Below are 19,511 nucleotides of genomic sequence, written 5' to 3'. Positions count from 1 at the left end.
AAAAGCAGCTAATCAGGCTGGGATATTCAGAGGAAAGAGTTGTAAAGTACGAGGTAGGAATATGAGAGGAGGAAAATGACAAGATTAGGAGTATTTTCACAGTGGAGGACACTACATACCATGACAACAGCAAAATGAGCATGGAAGGAGGTTTTGATAACTAGGGAAAACATAAGATGATTACCACTGTGCAGTGACCCTTGTAAGACTGGTGGTCCTGATGACGTTTCTCTATATGTGTTGCAGCAGTGTGGAAGTACTCTTGACAGACCACTGAAGATATTCTTTGACAAGTGAATGGGGTAGGTGTAGTGCCAAGGGAATGGGAAGGGGCTAACATCGTGCCTCTCTTTAAGAAAGGAGATTAAGAAATTGCACTGAACTACAGACTAGTCTTTCTGACAAACGTTGTTTGTAAAGCACCGAAAAAGAGGATCAGAAAGGTAATGGACGAGCGCTTGTAAAGGAAAAATTACCAAAGTGGGAGATGACACTGAATTCGAGGAAGGAGATCAAGTACGATGAATTTCTTAGACTTCTATGAAAAAGTGAGCTCAGTTTTAGACAAAGAAGTGGAATGGGCTGATTGTGTGTTCTTAGACTACCGGAAAGAGTTTGACACTTTACCACACAGGAGGCTGGTAAGAAACAGGATCTTCAGCCAAGAAAAAGAGGGAAGGAGAACACAGTTACTAGTGGTGTGCTGCAGGGCCCTGTCCTGGGACCATTGCTCTTCCTGACCTATGAAAATGACTCACCAAGAGGACTGGACTCGTGTATGAATATGTTAGCAGATGATGCCGAGATCATGAGGGAAGTAAAGATTGATGAAGGCTGCAGTTATTTACAAGAGGACTTAAGACAAGTTCCAACCACGAGTTTTTGTGAGTGAGAGGGACTTGGGAGTCGGAATTCTACCTAATCCTTCGCCACGTTTCTTCCTTAAGACTGTCTATTGGCAAGTACTGAATCGCTTTTAAGCACGCAGATAAGGAAAAATTCAGCAAGCTATGCACATCATATACAACCTCAATTTTGCTAAATAAAGTTAATAGAAAAGGTTTAAAGGAGGGTAATAGTTGTGCAAAAAGTAAGAAACCTGAGTTACAGATAGAGGCTAGAGGTGACAAACCTGCCCATCCTGGAAGAGAGATGAGTAAGCGACGATTTGATCGACACCCTCTGATCATGTTGACAATTCGTAGTTTTTTGAAAGGTGTAAACACAGAACAATGAGAGATTATAACAAGAAATCAAGGATGAGACGCATAAGAAAAAGGGTTTAAGAAAATACTCCACAGTAATGGAAGAAAGTGATAAGTGATGAGACTATAAACGCTGACGGTATACAAAAGTTTACAATGTTTCATGATAGAAGAGATCAAGAGATGGGGAATCCACCAGTGTAGAACTCCTTCCCCCACACTCAGTAGATGGGTAATTACACACACACACACACACACACACACACACACACACACACACACACGGGAGGAGAAAAGCAAACATATCAGGACAATTCCCAAACGCTTTTGCCCATGGCAGTAAAATCAGCACAGCAAAGGAAAATTACACCCAATACTCCAGTGCAAGACTGTTCTTTTTTTACTGATTGCGAGATTCGCTCATTTCTCGTTTTTATCACAACAGGGAAGAAAAAAAAACTTCATTTAGTCTCAAAACTCCCCAGATAGAGAGAGAGAGAGAGAGAGAGAGAGAGAGAGAGAGAGAGAGAGAGAGAGAGAGAGAGAGAGACTGCTGCATGTCACACAGGAGAGAAGCCTGATAAGATAGTAATGGCTGCAGTTAAGGAAGTGTGATCGAAAAAAAGAAATGGACAAGATAAGGTTGACTTCTGCTTCACATGTGTCTGCTGGCTGATAAGGTGAATCCTGTGCCCCTGAGAGAGAGAGAGAGAGAGAGAGAGAGAGAGAGAGAGAGAGAGAGAGAGAGAGAGAGAGAGAGAGAGAGGTGAAGAAATCAGACAGTTCAGTAGCTACAACCTGAATGAAACCACACACACACACACACATATAAACAAAGCATTATGTCCCGCCTAGCTCATACTAGGATGAAATCATAGATGACAGAGTTAGATCATTTGATAATATCGAACCAATCACAACGTCTCACAATGGGGGGGACGCATTACTAATGGTATGACGGCAGAGACTACGTTCGACATTAATGTGATTCAAGATGAAATTTCGAAGCGTTTCACATCCTATAAATGGATGTTTTGCTTCGCCTGGGCAGTGACTCGCCCTTCAATATTTGCCAACATTTTTCACAGTACTAATACAGGTGACTTTATTTTTAGCTTGTGGGTATTTTTCTTTTTGTCTGCGAGGCGGGGAGTGTGTAGGGGTTACACAAACACACAGACCACACAGACCCCAAGGTCCGAGCGAGGTTGGAAGGGGTCATTAAACAAGAGGGTTTGAGAGAAACGAAGGACATATAATGCTTTTCGAATGTGTTCATAGAACAGTGACAGTGATAATGGAACTACTAATTAGAATGATATCATCATTATTATTATTATCATTATCATCATTATCATTATCATCATGATTTCTATCATCATTGTTATCATCATTATCATTATTATTATCATTATTATCTTTTTCATTTTCAATATCATTATTACCATCATCATCATCATTACATCATCATCATCATTATCTCTCCAAAGGGAAGGATGGTCAGGCAATAACAACATTAAACGAGTGGTGGTAGATGAGATAGTGGACCTGCCCCATCTTCAAGAGGTTGTATCCATACGACTGAAAGTTTTCTCTAACTTCGTCCAAGTTGAAGAACTGTTCGAGGAGAGAGTCCTGGTATAAGATGAGCTGCAAGGGAATAAGAATTCTACGGTTGATATGAGTCAATGATTAGTTATTCAGTTATCAATAGCCAATGGTTTGTTTTCATACACTAAACTGGTGTCTTTATTTTCTAAATGTGAAAAATCATCAGCTTGATAAAGAGATAATTAACTGAGAAACTGATAAACAAATAAAAGATATTGAAGGAACCTGATTATCTGAGAAAAAAATGATAATACAAAATGGTTCTTGAAAACAATGAAAATAGAAAACGAAAGACTGGAATTGACAAAACGAAAATGAGACGCTGAGGAAGACGTGCGACTCACCTGTACATGATAAGGTTTACCGAGTCTATTGTTCATCAACAGGAATTCTGATGTCATCTCAAGTCCTCCACCAGACACATCAAAGGTCAGGAGATCGATCTGGAGTGGTGGAAAAGTCAGCCAGACCTAACTATATATATATATATATATATATATATATATATATATATATATATATATATATATATATATATCCTTGTCTAAGCCTGGTACCCAGTTTATCGACCAAACCTCTAAGAAGGGATGAACAACTGGGTCTAAAGTAAACCGACTGCTTCAATCAGGATTCGAACCTATGCGCTCGACCCCGTTCGGAACCATGAGTGCATCGCGGTCAGCAACGCTAACCGATACAACACAGGGTTGTAGAACTTCCACATGCGCCGACGGAGGTCTTCTCTGTGGAGCATCTCCATGTCACTAAGTGGTCTTTGCTCCCATGGACTCCTTCCCCAAGACTGCGGTCGTGGTCGTCGACCGCAGGTTCGACAAAGCTGATTTATCTCTAAACAACAACGAGGCTGGTTGGTTGACTGGGTGATTAGGTTCTTGGCGTATGGACTACAGAAGTCATTAAACAGTTCATTTTCATGCTATAACCATCAGAATGGTTAAGGTAGTTCTCAGACCATATACATTCTCTATAGCAATTTTGATAAGGACTATATCTATACTGAGAAGAAATTATTTATTTCATAGCTTTTGAAGTTTCATGCAACTTCATCTCTAATTCAGTCTCTCTCTCTCTCTCTCTCTCTCTCTCTCTCTCTCTCTCTCTCTCTCTCTCTCTCTCTCTCTCTCTCCTCTGCAGACTCACCTGCCTATATTTAGCGGCGGCGAGTACTGTAAACAGCGAGTAACAGGTGGTGTTCCAAGTCTGCCCAGCCCACAGGTCCTGTTAGGGAAGACATACAGACACCTGTGACAACCACTGGACCAAGATGGAGGAGGACGGAGGCAAATCTGGAACCTTAACTGAGACAAGAGCGGAGGAAGACTAAGACAAGTATTTAACGAAGCTGAGACAGTACTGAGGCAAGCTGAAGCAGATCTCTGACTGAGATCAGGTCAAGGATAGCATCAATACTTATCTGAAGATCACTCAAGACCAGGTCAAGGATAGCATCAATACATATCTGAGGATCACTCAAGACCTAGTTCTTCATAAACGAGTAGTTGGTCGTACTACACAGGCAATTGGGGTGGGTGGTATGAACATCGATGTATTATTGAAGATTACGTCTACTGTTGCTGTAAGGGAGAGTGGAGTAGGTGATATAGAACACGGCGGGGATCTACATCCATCCAGCAAAGCATCAGAGAGAGAGAGAGAGAGAGAGAGAGAGAGAGAGAGAGAGAGAGAGAGAGAAGCAAACTCTGGGATCCTCCTTTGAAAGCCATACCGTCTCGGTCGCATATCTAGAGAGCTTGGAGCGCCCTTGGTGAGTTCGAAGCAGACCCATCGTGGCATTGCTCGGAGAACGAGTCCTCACCATCTGCTCCTGTGTAGATGACAACGAAGAGGGTCAGGCCTTACCTTCATCCACTTCTCTACAAATCATCTCATAAATATATATCTTACAGTGAACACGTCTTTCTCAAAATGCTGAACAAGATGTAGAAATGACTGATGTACGAAAATATGAACAACATTGAATGAAAAAAGATGGAGAAAAAATCATTTTTAACAACATTGACAGAAAAATTGGAGAGAATGTGATCTTCATTGTATCTATGGCGAGTATCTTTATTGTGAGTGAAGGACAGCGACGGAAGATGGTTATATCTATCAAAACTCTAAATGTGTTGGGACACCATGAACCAGTGAACAGAAAACTGTGTGTAATTACCCATCTATAATGTACAGGGAGTGAGTTTTACATTTGTGAGGCCCCTATCTCTTAAATTACTGTGTTGTCTGCATTAACTATGTTTTCAATCAATATATTCCATTCATCCACCATGATACTACCATGATAGTAACTCTCTACTTCCTTTTAAACAAGTTTCTCGCGTTATTTCATGTTATGTCCTCTGGTCGCTCTATCTCTACATCTCTCGAAGAGATGTCCATTGTCCACGTCACCAATCTGTTTTAAAAACCTAAAGGCTTCACCCCTCACTCTTATTTCTTCCAAAGTGACCAAATTCAAAGCCTCTAGACTTTCCCTATACTCTAGCTATTTTGATTCTATTACCATTTGTGTTGTCCTCGTCTGCACTTTCTATCTTAGCTCTTTGTGCCTCTAAAAGAACGGAGACCAAATATGAGGAGCATATTGTAGTTTTGGCCTTATATAGGATACGCTTGATATTTCCTTATCCATATACTTGAAAGGTGTTCTGATAATATTCGACAAAAGAAAATTTGTTTCCTTAACTCCTATTCTAATATGGGAAAACTGGCGACAGGTTAGGGATGATATGTACTCCCATAATTTTCTCACGTAGAGAATCCTGAAGATTATTTCCTGCTAGGTGATAATAATCTTTTACTTTGCATCATCTTCATTACCTCACATTTGCTCGGGTTGAATATCAGCGACGTATCAGACCAACTCTAAGAGTCTGTTTAGGTCCCCTTGTAAGCTGATGCAATCCTCCTCGCTTTCCACTTACCTCACGACCTTTACATCATGTTTGTGTGTGTGTGTGTGTGTGTGTGTTTAGGTACAGATCACATGCTAATTTCCTCTCTTCCTCTACAGCAAACCCTTCCTCCTGACCGGCGGCGTGATTCGGGTCCTTTACCTTAGCCACCTTCAGGTTGGTGGTGACGCAGAAGGGGAGGGTGGAAGAAGCCCTTGGTGACGCCCGTAAGAGCTGGTAATTGCGTGGGTCAGCCTCGATCAGGAGTCCACGCCAGCCCCGGGCAGCCTCCAGCCACCAGGTATTGCTCAACCAGAGCCCGTCCTGAGCTCCCACCTCCACGAACACCCCGTCTACCTGGCCAATAGATGGCAGCACCACAGGTACAGAGAAAAATGCCCAAGTTAATTGAGAGACATATAACTTGTTCTCCCCTCTATAACTTTAACACTCAAACCCACAATTTCTGTGTCATCTCAGGACTGCATTCCATCCTATACACTAATATATGAAAATTATGAATACCTACAGCATTCCATGAATATAATAGAAATACTTCTCTCCTAAACGATGTAGCGTCGGGAACAGACGATTAAGCCTTAGAGAGAAAAATTCTCCTGGCTTCTGTTTCTTCTCGAAATTGATAGTACGGGAAGGGAACATTTCAAGACCCCATCTCTCACCCCTCTCAGGAAATCTTTGGGTAGCATTCTATATATCCTAATCAAGGGATATATATATATATATATATATATATATATATATATATATATATATATATATATATATATATATATATATATATGAAGAAGTAAGAAAGAGTCAGGCGGGGATTGCTCATCCTCCTCGAAGGCTCAGACTGGGGTGTTTGAATGTGTGTGGATGTAACTAAGATGAAAAGAAAGGAGAGGTAGGGTGTATGTTTGAGGAAAGAAACCTGGATGTTCTGGCTCTGAGTAAAACGAAGCTCAAGGGTAAAGGGTAAATGTCTTGGGAGTATAGTCAGAGGTTGGTGAGAGGACACGATCTAAGGAAGGAGTAACACTACCATTAAAGCAGTGGTTGTGGGAGTGTGCGGTAGAGCATAAAGAAATAAATTCTGGATTGATGTGGGTAAAACTGAAACCGTGTGGTAAGAGATGAGTGATTATTGGTGCTTATGCTCCTGGCCATGAGAAGAAAGATCATGAGGCAAATGTTTTGGGAGCAACTGAGCGAGTGTGTTAGCGGTTTTGGTGCACAGGACCGGGTATTAGTGACAACTGATTTGAATGCGAAAGTGAGTAGTGTGGCAGAGATGAGAGCTTTTAGAGCTGTGTGCTGAAACAAGACTGGTGACTGGGAGTACCTGGTTATATAAAGAGAGATATACACAAGTACACGATTGTATGTAGACGAGATGGTCAGCGGGCATTAATAGATTACATATCAATTGACAGGCGTGTAAAAGAGAGACTTTTTGATGTAAATGTGCTGAGAGGGGCAGCTGGTAAGATGTCTAATGGGTTTCTTTGAAGGAATAGTAGTTCCAATAATATCATATGGTTGCGAGGCATGGGCTCCAGATAGGGTTGTGTGGAGGAAGGTGGATGTGTTGGAAATAAAATATTTGAGAACGATATGTGGTGTGAGGTGATTTGATCGAGTAAGTAATGAAAGGATAAGAGAGATGTATGGTAACGAAAAGAGTGTGGTAGAAAGAGCAGAGGAGGTTGTGTTGAAATGTTTTGGACATATGGAGAGAATAAGTGAGGAAAGTTTGACAAAGAGGATATGTGTGTCAGAGGTGGAGGGAACAATGTGAACCGGGAGACCAAATTAGGGTGGGAAGGATGGAGACCAAATTGGGGATGGAAGGATGGATTGAAAAAGATTTTGAGCGATCGGGGACTGAACATGCAAGAGGGTGAAAGACGAGCACGGGATAGAGTGAATTGGAACGATGTGGTATACCGGGGTTGACGTGCTGTGAATAGATTGAGCCAGGGCGTATGAAGTGTTCGGGGGTAAACCATGAAAAGATCTGTGGGGCCTGGTTGTCGATAGGTACCTCTGATTTCAGAACATTTCACACGACAGCTAGAGAATTGATGTGAGCACATATGGCCTTTCTTTCGTCTGTTCACGACGCTGTCTCGCCAATGCGAGAAACGGGGATTAAGTATATATATATATATATATATATATATATATATATATATATATATATATATATACACTTGGTGTAACTGGACTGCTCTTGCATGAGGTTGCACCGGAAAAGTCTCCTGCACCACGGCTCCATCTATCATCAACTTCTTGCACCAAAGGGTCGTTCCTTTTTCTGTTTCTGATTCTAACATAGTTTTGTCCAAAGCTGCAGGAAACCCATTAAGAAGGGTTCTGGAGTTATATATGATACTAATGATAATGATAATAATGATGATTAATGATAAAAACAACAACAATGATGATGATGATAATGATAATGTTGATGATAATAATGATAATGATAAAATCAATAATGATAATGATAATAATGATAATGATAATAATGATAATAGTTTCTACCTTGCCCTGTGTGAGAGCCATGATGTATGTTTGAGTGGCGTTGTAGGTGGGTAGGTGGGCCCAGGGTGGGTTCTTTGGGTGGAGGGGGCTGGTCACCCGTGGTGGGGGCTCCATCCTAGCGCGCACATACCTCAGCAGCTGCGCGTCGCGCCAAGTTAACGGAGCGCGCAGGCGTCGCCGCAGACATTTCCTCACTGCATTTGACAGTGATCCAATCATTAGATTTCAGGAATTTTGTCTACTGATGAAATAAACATTATGATCTCAGAATTTCGAGCAACAATGGAAGTGTAAGACGGTGAAGAATTCGCAACAGGGGCAAACTCAGGTCCTCACTACCCTGCCAAGTGTAGTGGGAGCAGGTCAGGTCCTCACTACCCTGCCAAGTGTAATGGGAGCAGGTCAGGTCCTCACTACCCTGCCAAGTGTAGTGGGAGCAACTCAGGTCCTCACTACCCTGCCAAGTGTAGTGGGAGCAGGTCAGGTCCTCACTACCCTGCCAAGTGTAGTGGGAGCAGGTCAGGTCCTCACTACCCTGCCAAGTGTAGTGGGAGCAGGTCAGGTCCTCACTACCCTGCCAAGTGTAGTGGGAGCAGGTCAGGTCCTCACTACCCTGCCAAGTGTAGTGGGAGCAGGTCAGGTCCTCACTACCCTGCCAAGTGTAGTGGGAGCAGCTCAGGTCCTCACTACCCTGCCAAGTGTAGTGGGAGCAGGTCAGGTCCTCACTACCCTGCCAAGTGTAGTGGGAGCAGGTCAGGTCCTCACTACCCTGCCAAGTGTAGTGGGAGCAGGTCAGGTCCTCACTACCCTGCCAAGTGTAGTGGGAGCAGGTCAGGTCCTCAGGCACAATGGTAAGTCAGTTACCTCCATCACAACATCAAGGCCCCCTCGGCTAGCCATCATTACCCACAAGGTCACGAGGAGGCTGCTGGTTGGTGATGTGGTGTCTAGTGAAGGACGACCTACCCTCCCCGCTGGAGCAGCTGGTCTCTCGTCTCGTTCGGATGATCGTGGTCGTCGCCAGCGTTAGCAGCAGCAGCGTCCCTGAGTACAGCCAAGCCCACGTCGGCACCCGTGTGCAGCGCTGCAACATCGGCAAACGAAGGCAACTTGAGCGAATTGGTTGTCATCACGACCGGTGGATATTGGTTTTATTATGAGGTAAATTAGCTTTTGTTATGTGTTAAGCTAGCTTTTGTTTTGTGTTAATTTAGCTTCTGTGTTAACTTAGCTTATGTGTTTTCTAGCTTTTGTTCAGTGTTAATTTATGATATATGGTTTTATCATGAGGTGAATTAGCTTTTGTTATGTGTTGATTCATCTTCTGTTGTGTTACTTTTGATTTAGTGATGTTTCAATTTGTCTCTGGTGTGTTGATTTAGTTTTCGGTGTCTTAATTTAGCTTTTATTTGACTAACTTTTGTTAAACATTAATTCTCGTATCCCTAATGATGTTTGTTTGCTTGATCGCTTCACCTAACAACAACACCATATATTTACCCTCTGCAATTGATACCCTCGTTCATGACACTCACTCATGCAGATGGATGGTGTACCTACTTCGTCAGTATTATTGCCCCTCCTTCGATAGGTTCATCCTCTGCAAATGGTACCTCTCCTCCAATAAATGTATTCCTTGCATATGAAACCCCACCTCAATGTGATTTGCCCCATATCAATAATATCCCTCCTAAGATGGCACCTGCTACAATAGATTTCACCCATGCAAATCACCACATACATCTACCCCATGCAAATACGTTACTCCTCCAATTGAGGTAACACCATTCAGACTTATGTTTAAGCATTATATAACATGATAAGCTTACCATATCTATCAGTTGTTCAGAATGGTCCAGCTTCGGAAGAATCAGTTAATCTGTCGATCTTATCATAGCAAGTGTGATGCAGGTTCTTCTGTTTTGCTTTGTTATATCTTCTTTGACATATATAAGTTCTTTACGTTTCTTGAATTCCTCTTTCACATGTTGATATCTTAAAACGGACCCCTTTGAAGCACGATTATTTTTCATATGATTATTGGTTATATGTTTCCACTAGTCACTAACGTAACTTCTACCTGTAATACAGCATAATCCACATGTTATTAGCTTCTAATAGGTATCTGTAGTATACACTTTTGTGTGAATGACTTATATATACTTTTTTTCGCATTGTGTGGGATGACTTATTTTCACAAGAATCTGTTTTCATTTGACGTCACAGAGTATAATTTTCTTTAGTATTTTTCCTCAAGCACACGATAAAGACACGATAAACAAACGAGGTTGATTTTGAATTGTATATTACTAAATGTGCAAATTCTCTTGGTTAGGATATTAAACTGATTGGGTTGTATGGCTTCCCGAAGGCGCGGAGCCATTTCTTGTTGCTGATTACGGCAAGAGAGGAGTCAATAGATTGGGATAAACTTACAGAACCAGCCTCGAAAGTTGTCCCATAAACAACCCATACCAGCTGCCGAACGTCAGACAGAAAAATACAAATCATTCTGAAATTCCTGTACTAGATCGCAGATGGATGGTTATTTGGCCGTTAAGGCCGTCAACGTCCAGTTGTAACCACTCGTCAAAAAAGCCCTGAACATTAATATAATGATGAAGATATTTCTGAAGGAATACACAGAAGAAGGAGTCATGCGGGGAGTGTTCATCCTCCTCGAAGGCTCAGATTGGGGTGTCTAAATGTGTGTGGATGTAACCAAGATGTGAAAAAAGGAGAGATAGGTGGTATGTTTGAGGAAAAGACCCAGGATGTTTTGGCTCTGTGTGAAACGAAGCTCAATGGTAAAGGGGAAGAGTGGTCTGGGAATGTCTTGGGAGTAAAGTCAGGGGTTAGTGAGAGGACAAGAGCAAGGGAAGGAGTAGCACTACTCCTGAAACAGAAGTTGTGGGAGTCTGTGATAGAGTGTACGAAAGTAAACTCTAGATTGATATGGATAAAACTGAAAGTGGATGGAGAGAGATGGGTGATTATTGGTGCATATGCACCTGGGTATAAGAAAGATCATGAGAGGCAAGTATTTTGGGAGCAGCTGAATGAGTGTGTTAGTAGTTTTGATGCACGAGACCGGGTTATAGTGATGGGTGATTTGAATGCAAAAGTGAGTAATGTGGCAGTTGAGGTGAATAATTGATGTACATGGAGTGTTCAATGTTGTAAATGGAAATGGTGAAGAGCTTGTAGGTTTATGTGCTGAAAAAGAACTGGCGGTTGGGAATACCTGGTTTAAAAAGAGAGATATACATAAGTATACGTATGTAAGTAGGAGAGATGGCCAGAGAGCGTTATTGGATTACGTGTTAATCGATAGGCGCGCGAAAAAGACTCTTGGATGTAAATGTGCTAAGAGGTGCAACTGGAGGGATGTCTGATCATTATCTTCTGGAGGGGAAGGTGAAGATTTGTCGAGGTTTTCAGAAAAGAGGAGAGAATGTTGGGGTGAAGAGAGTGGTGAGGGTAAGTGAGCTTGGGAAGGAGACCTGTGTGAGGAAGTACGGAGAGAGACTGAGTATAGAATGGAAAAAGGAGAGAACAAAGGACGTAAGAGGAGTGGGGGAGGAATGGGATGTATTTAGGGAAGCAGCGATGGCTTGCGCAAAAGATGCTTGTGGCATGAGAAGCGTGGGAGGTGGGCAGATTAGAAAGGGTAGTGAATGGCGGGATGAAGAAGTAAGATTATTAGTGAAAGAGAAGAGAAAGACATTTGGACGATTTTTGCAGGGAAATAATGCAAATGACTGGGAGATGTATAAACGAAAGAGGCAGGAGGTCAAGAGGAAGGTGTAAGACGTGAAAAAGAGGGCAAATGAGAGTTGGGGTGAGAGATGTTTGGAAGGAGGTAAATAAAGTGCATAAGACAAGGGAACAAATGGGAACATCAGTGAAGGGGGCTAATGGGGAGATAAGTAGTGATGATGTGAGAAGGAAATTGGGTGAGTATTTTGAAAGTTTGTTGAATGCGTTTGATGATAGAGTGGCAGATATGTGGTGTTTTGGTCGGGTGGTGTGCAAAGTGAGAGGGTTATTGAGAATGATTTGGTAAATAGAGAAGAGGTAGTAAGTTCTGTAATTTGAGCGCTCACTTTTATCCCCTTTGCCTTTGTACAATGGCACTATTCAAGCATTACGCCAATCCTCAGGCACCTCACAATGGGTCATACATATACTAAATAACCTTACCAGCCAGTCAAAAATAGTCGCCCCCTTTTTTAATAAATTTCACTGCAATACAATCCAAACCCGCTGCTTGCCGGCTTTCATCTTCCGCAAAGCTTTTACTACCTCTTCTCTTTTTGCCAAATTATTCTCCCTAACCCTCTCACTTTGCACACCACCTCGACCAAAACACCCATTATCTGCCACTCTATCATCAAACACATTCGACAAACCTTCAAAATACTCACTCCATCTCCTTCTCACATCACCCCTACTTGTTATCACCTCCCCATTAGCCCCCTTCACCGATGTTCCCATTTGTTCCCTTGTCTTACGCACTGTATTTACCTCCTTCCATTACATATTTTTTATTCTCCCTAAAATCTAATGATACTCTCTCACCCCAACTCTCATTTGCCCTCTTTTTCACCTCTTGCACCCTACTCTAGACCTCCTGCCTCTTTCTTTTATACATCTCCCAATTATTTACATTAATTCCCTGCAAAAATCGCCCAAATGCCTCTCTCTTCTCCTTCACTAATAATCTTACTTCTTCATCCCACCACTCACTACCCTTTCTAATCTGCCCACCTCCCACGCTTCTCATGCCACAAGTATCTTTTGCGCAAGCCATCACTGCTTCCCTAAATACATCCCATTCCTCCCCCACTCCCCTTACGTCCTTTGTTCTCACCCTTTTCCATTCTGTACTCAGTCTCTCCTGGTACTTCCTCACACAAGTCTCCTTCCCAAGCTCACTTATGTCACCACTCTCTTTACCACAACACTCTTCTTTTCTGAAAACCTCTACAAATCTTCACCTTAGCCTCCAGAAGATAATGATCAGACATCCCTCTAGTTGCACCTCTCAGCACATTAACATCCAAAAGTCTCTCTTTCGCGCGCCTATCAATTAACACGTAATCCAATAACGCTCTCTGGCCATCTCCCCTACTTACATACGTATACTTATGTATATCTCTCTTTTTAAACAAGGTATTCCCAATCACCAGTCCTTTTTCAGCACAGAAATCTACTAGCTCTTCACCATTTCCATTTACAACACGGAACACCCCATGTATACCAATTATTCCCTCAACTGCCACATTACTCACCTTTGCATTCAAATCACCCATCACTATAACCCGGTCTCGTGCATCAAAACTACTAACACATTCACTCAGCTGCTCCCAAAACACTTGCTTCATGATCTTTCTTCTCATGCCCAGGTGCATATGCACCAATAATCACCCATCTCTCTCCATCCACCTTCAGTTTTACCCATATCAATCTAGAGTTTACTTTCTTACGTTATCACATACTGTGGTGTAAGTCTGAAAAAATATTCTTTGCTATACTTTCATTACAGAATTTCAGTCTTCAATAAAGGACTCAGCGTCAGGTGTAACCCCCTTAGGTAAACACCACATTCGCGTCGGGGCGCAGCGCAGACCTCACTCACTCGAGGAAAACGCAAAACAATTTCTGTACTTCCCTTAACGGAGTACTGTGAGGAATGGCCAACAGATCGGATGAAGCACCGCGGATCACCCAGGGGCTACACGGCGGTCATGCTCATCACTATACTCTCCTGAACCGCGCCACCAGGAAGACTGGAATGATAACTTGCAAGGTTCCATCATTCCTTCGTCGTTGTTCCTTCACTCAAGAAACAATCAAGATAGATAGATAGATATTCATAGCCTCATTAGATAGATATTCATAGCCTCATTAGATAGATATTCATAGCCTCATTAGATAGATATTCATAGCCTCATTAGATAGATATTCATGGCCTCATTAGATAGATATTCACAGCCTCATCTACAGACGCTATGGAACGTGATTCGCATAATTTTCTTTTTAACCTCAGCTCGTGTCAAGAGTGTAATAATCTATGGAGAAATATGAGCTGAGTTTTCTCACATAACGGTGCACAATAAACCCCTTAAGTTCAATCATCTCACATATAAGCCATAATTTTGATTACTAAACACAAGCTCGTACAATTATGTCCAATACTAGTTTTAGATATACATATTTTTTGTTTAACTTATGGACTGGAGGTGTGGGTTCTATTCGTTATATTTTTGGGAGGTTTATGGATCAATTCATGGAAGTTCGCTGAGCAAGAGACGGTTAGGATAATATCAAAGAATAAGAGCGTCATAGATTCTTGGTCTCAACTAAAGTGGTATGTTTTGCTCTGGTCATCGTCCGTTTCTGCCCTAGTCTTTCCTTTGATTAAGGGTCAATGTTTCGGTGTTTTATCGGTGTGAATTATTGTGTTTTGGTCACATCAGTTAAAAGTACGTTAGTACGTAACTTATGCAAAGGCGACATGCGATACTGTGTTACATTCTTAACTGCAGAAAATGTAATAACTTCAATAATAGTCAATAACTCAACACTGGTTTGTTGTCAAGCAGCGTTTTTCCACGATATGGTTAATGAAGTGAAGCCGAACTTGCACAATCGTAAGTAAATACATCGTTGTCTGTTTGTTCCAGTATACATTCGATATATGACCATTCATCACTTACTGTAATATAAACATTACACCAGAATGAAACGAATTTATTTCTACAATGAATTGTTTCCGTCCTCTCAAAATTATTGATAAACTCATATCAAACTTCACCACGGAAGGGCATTTCCTGACGCTTCTTGTGGCGTTTACAAGCAAATATTTGCACTCCATGAGCCCCTCGCTAAGTGGCAAGTTGCCTGTAATTGGTGGTGACCTCACAGGAGCTGATTACCCTGCGTACAGCCTTACAAGTGTGATAAAATGTATGTTTATTAGGGTTACAGATCGTCGCCCGCCAATCTCGGGTATTTCCCCACTAGCTGAATTTCGCTACGATCTATATCACTTTCATCTGTATTCGCTCACAACCCAGCAGCGTTAGGAGATGCCATGGTCTCTCGTAGCCTCGCTTCAGTATTCTCACCCGCTGCTCCGTGTCTCATAGTTCACACAGTGATAGGTGTGATGCCAACCATTCTTGAGGCTCACTGATTACACTGGTGTCTGAAGGATCTTTTATTGCTTGCTGGTTTACATTTCCTTCATAATTTCCTTGTACCGATCACATATATCTTTTGCAGGGATTATTTTCCTGTTGCATATCTTATTCATACTTTCCTCACACATAAATCTGCGTCGATCGACATCCTAAAGACGTTATAAGATGTTGATGTATAACGCTATACATCTCTTTGGCATACTATTTGTAAAGTTCTGTAAGCGATAACAACCTCAAACAAAGGCCTATGGTCGGGCACTTCCAGGTCACATGCACGTACGTTCGTCCTGGCCTCCATCAGCACACCACAGTGATGCAAAGCGGGACATCATCAGTCTAGCAGGAATCTTATATGTTATCCTCCTCCCATCATCCACAGCGCCTCCAGCGAAGATCAACGCCCCCTACGTTCAGCCTAACCTCCACTAGCCAGCCACGTAGCTCCACGATCAAAGCGCCTGCTCCAGGACAAAGACTAAGAGGCCTTCCGGCGTGCTAACCACCCCTATATTTCGACCTCCCTTTCCCTCCGTCATTGACTCCTCCTCCTCTCACACAGTGTTGAGTCCTCTTGTCTTAATCAAGTTTTACGACACCTTTGTCACAAAGCAATGACACGTGATGATGGACTGTGTCTCTGGCCGATTTGTGGCCGTAGTGGCCAGCCTGGCTTACCTTGTTGTTTACAGACGGTATACAACACTATATTTAGCACTCAGCCTCCGGGGAACATGTGCATCATCATGCCATGAGGATCTCATCAAGAGGCGGAACTCTTGCTCGAACAGACTGCACAATGAGGCAGCACTGCCTTCGTTGTCAAATATCCCTCATAGCTCAGGTTACTGAGTCACACGTAACAATTTACAAAATGTAGTTGACACGGCTCTGTATTCTTAACTCTAGATTTTCTTCATTTGAATAGAACGGGCCGGTTCTGTCTAAGGGCACACACACACACACACACACACACACACACACACACACACACACACACACACACATACACACACACCAAGTTGCTAAGTCAGTCGACCGTGATTTGTTCATCATGAGATGACCAGAGTTACCAGAGGTCACGACAAGGAACCGATAAGAAATGACACAGAGAACTACCACAACTTTCCTGTCAACGTTGGATTAGATCAGAGAAGACGCGAGCAGATCTGCCACAACATATACGCCACACATTACTTAAAAATCTGCCGCACAGTTAGAGTACGAGCCTTACCCACACTTTTAATTCACCTTCACATCTATAAACAGCATCCACACCTTTCATCATGGAGTAAAATCATACCCAAGCCTCGGAGCATCCTCTCCCGACTCCGTCTCCTCACATCGCAGCAAAAGGCCCAAGAACGACTGGGTATATCCCTTTACCACGTAATATAAAACGGTACCAAACATCCATCTCCCCCAACCAATATTCCAGGTTTCTCTCCCTCTTTCTTTCTTCCATTTTCTTTTCCCTTTTCCTCTCAACCCTCTTCCCCCCCCCCCCTTCCCTTCCCCCTCTCCATCCATATCAAGGACTCGACAAAGATAAAAACTCCTTTTCAAGATTTTTCCCTAGTGAGACGCACTCACTCTCTGAAGTCCTTTGTGGATATGATTTTCACTATTAAAAGTTTTTTTTCTCTCATTTTTAATCAACATTCCATTCCACTGAACTTTTATCTCAGAACGCATGCGTATCCTCTGTAGAAGGGGATACACAAAAAGCTCAGCTTTTGATAAAAAGAAATGAAGAACAGAAGAGCAATAGACGATAGACGGACAGACAGCTATGCAGACAGATATAGACTGATAGATCGACAGAGACATATAGACAGCTAGATAGACAGACATATATAGATAGATAGATCGCTAAACAGACATCTATGTGTTGGCAGATGATGATATTATTGAAAAGCGGTCTTGTCTCGTGTCCGTCTGTGCACAGACACTCCGAGGAGTTGCCAGGCGAACGATGACTAACCCTCATACAGAGTTGCCAATAAATCGTCCATTTCCTTGGCACGATAGAAACTGCTGGCTGCTCGGGTGATACATTTTCGTGAAGATATTTCATTGTTGAGCGTGAAGGATGTTCAAGCAACATGGGATGGAAAATGGATGGATGAATGATCATTCCACTGAACTATGCCATTCCGCCGTTAAGGGTGTGATTGCCAGGGAAGGTGTTGGTGTTGAGGAACGTTGAAGTGATCAGGGTGAGATGGCTTGGTGGTGGTGAGGGTGGGTGTGGTAGCCTTCAGCAGGAGTGAGGACATGAGGAAGTGGAGGGCGCAAACCCGATAGTGCATATGATAAGTCGGGTATTCATGTTAGGGGTCTCTCTCTCTCTCTCTCTCTCTCTCTCTCTCTCTCTCTCTCTCTCTCTCTGTATCTTTATTCAGTCTCACCACTTTTTACTTAGGCCCACCTTTACATTCATGAGCTAAAATCCTTCACAAAGGGGATCTCAATGTCCACCATGAATATCATCTGCCTGGAATACGTAATCAAAAACCGTGACAAATTAATTACCGTGACCACTTCTATAAAAATTCCAGCCTCTTTTTTTTCAAGGTAGCAAGCGCTAAAATAGCCATTACTTTCAAGCACTATACAGATTCTACATGATCAAATCAACCTCTGAGTCCTAGGAATGAGTCCTAGGAATAGATACACTACGTCTGGCTCCTCAGGATCCGGTCAAAATCTCATTTCTATCAAATCCAACTGGACATGTCCATATTCCTACGTGAAATGCAAAATTTGGCACTTTGAGAAGGCTTAGTGTTCCTCGTTGCACAACTTTTTGTCTAAGTCTTTGTTTGCTGAACCTCTTTTCTTTGGTTTTTCTGCCTCTCCTCTCCTCAAACGGATGGTTTTCTATTCGTTCATTTCACCGCTGCTGATGAAGCGACATTTTCCTCTTCACCTTTCACCAGTGACGTACCTCAGGGCTCCATCCTATTGCCTGCTCTCTTTATTCTCTCTATAGATGATCTATTATCCTTTAGCCCTATTCACTCTTGCGATTCCACTCAACTTACTTTTACTCAGCATCCCTTATCTCCTCACTCGGATGCTCGATCCTGTCCTGGACACCCCCCGTACTGATCATCACAAAATATACATTTCAAAAGCTGAGTGGGTTATGTAAGTGCCGCAAAATATCTTCTTGTAAGCAACCGTTCCATAGCTGCAAGGATTCCATTCATTCTGATATGGAGTATTGCTCGCATATCAGGGATGGGTATCCTAGTACACATCTTTCCTGGTCCTGGTGACACTGAAAACCTTCTCCATTACCAACTCTCCTGCTATTCCCTCTCTTCAACCATTCCTTTCCGTCTGCTGTGAGGTTACTTCGTGTGTCTCAGCTCCTACGACCTTCGACTCACGGCATGTATCTTGTTCCCATAGTTTCTCTGTGAAGACCAGCCACACGAGGGCTGACCGTTATGATACCTCCTCCTCTCCTTACAAAACGACTTAAGGGCTTAAGCAATGCTTATGGTACTCATGGCATCCATCCCGTGTACTGAAAGACTGTGTGCATCCGAACTTGCACCTGTGCTTGCTCGTCTGTTCCATTTCTCATTAGAATTCAGAACTTTTCCTTCCTCATTCATTTTGAATCTCGCAGTCTCCTCTCTGATCATCAGTATGGCTTCCGTAAGGCGAGATCCACAGGTGATATTCTTTCCTAACTCTCTGGTCATCATCCCTGAAAGATTTGGGGATGTAGTTGCAGTAGCCTCTTCTCCTGCTCATAATCTCCGAAGTTGGTGATGTATCAGTCTCTCCCTCTTTCTCCATCAACAGCGGTGTCCCTTTAGGATCATATGCTGACGACTCATCGCTTTATTAGTCCATATCCTTCAAGTCTGCTTCTTCTTTTTCTCGATCTATACCTCGTATTGACACAACTTCCTCAGTTAACTCAGACTTGAACAGGAAATCCCAGTCGCGTAGACGAAATTTGGTTAAGTTTAATGCCTCAATGTCCC

At 42.6% G+C, this 19,511-nt stretch overlaps 1 protein-coding gene across 1 annotated transcript; it reads right to left on the bottom strand.

Moving 5' to 3' along the window:
* Positions 1-2,454: 2,454 nt before the first annotated feature.
* Positions 2,455-10,373, bottom strand: LOC139750099 (uncharacterized). Its single transcript, XM_071664438.1, has 8 exons — positions 10,129-10,373; positions 9,266-9,383; positions 8,300-8,493; positions 5,912-6,106; positions 4,564-4,662; positions 3,978-4,055; positions 3,161-3,259; positions 2,455-2,855 (listed from the first exon to the last, which is right to left on the bottom strand). The coding sequence occupies exons 1-8, from the start codon at positions 10,129-10,131 to the stop codon at positions 2,706-2,708; spliced, it is 936 nt and encodes a 311-aa protein (XP_071520539.1). The 5' UTR covers positions 10,132-10,373; the 3' UTR covers positions 2,455-2,705.
* Positions 10,374-19,511: the final 9,138 nt, after the last annotated feature.

Source organism: Panulirus ornatus, chromosome 9 (genome assembly GCF_036320965.1).
Source record: "Panulirus ornatus isolate Po-2019 chromosome 9, ASM3632096v1, whole genome shotgun sequence".
Classification (NCBI taxonomy): Eukaryota; Metazoa; Arthropoda; class Malacostraca; order Decapoda; family Palinuridae; genus Panulirus; species Panulirus ornatus.
The sequence above is the reverse complement of the archived record's forward strand: the minus strand, read 5'-3'. Positions and strand labels throughout refer to the sequence as shown.

Excerpts from the sequence above, each read along its gene's own strand:
- LOC139750099 (XM_071664438.1), bottom strand. Across the intron at positions 8,494-9,265 it reads CAGCTGCTCCAGCGGGGAGG|TGAGGAAATGTCTGCGGCGA; the intron begins GTAGGTCGTCCT and ends TGTCAAATGCAG. Across the intron at positions 4,056-4,563 it reads CTAGATATGCGACCGAGACG|GACCTGTGGGCTGGGCAGAC; the intron begins GTATGGCTTTCA and ends CTTCCCTAACAG.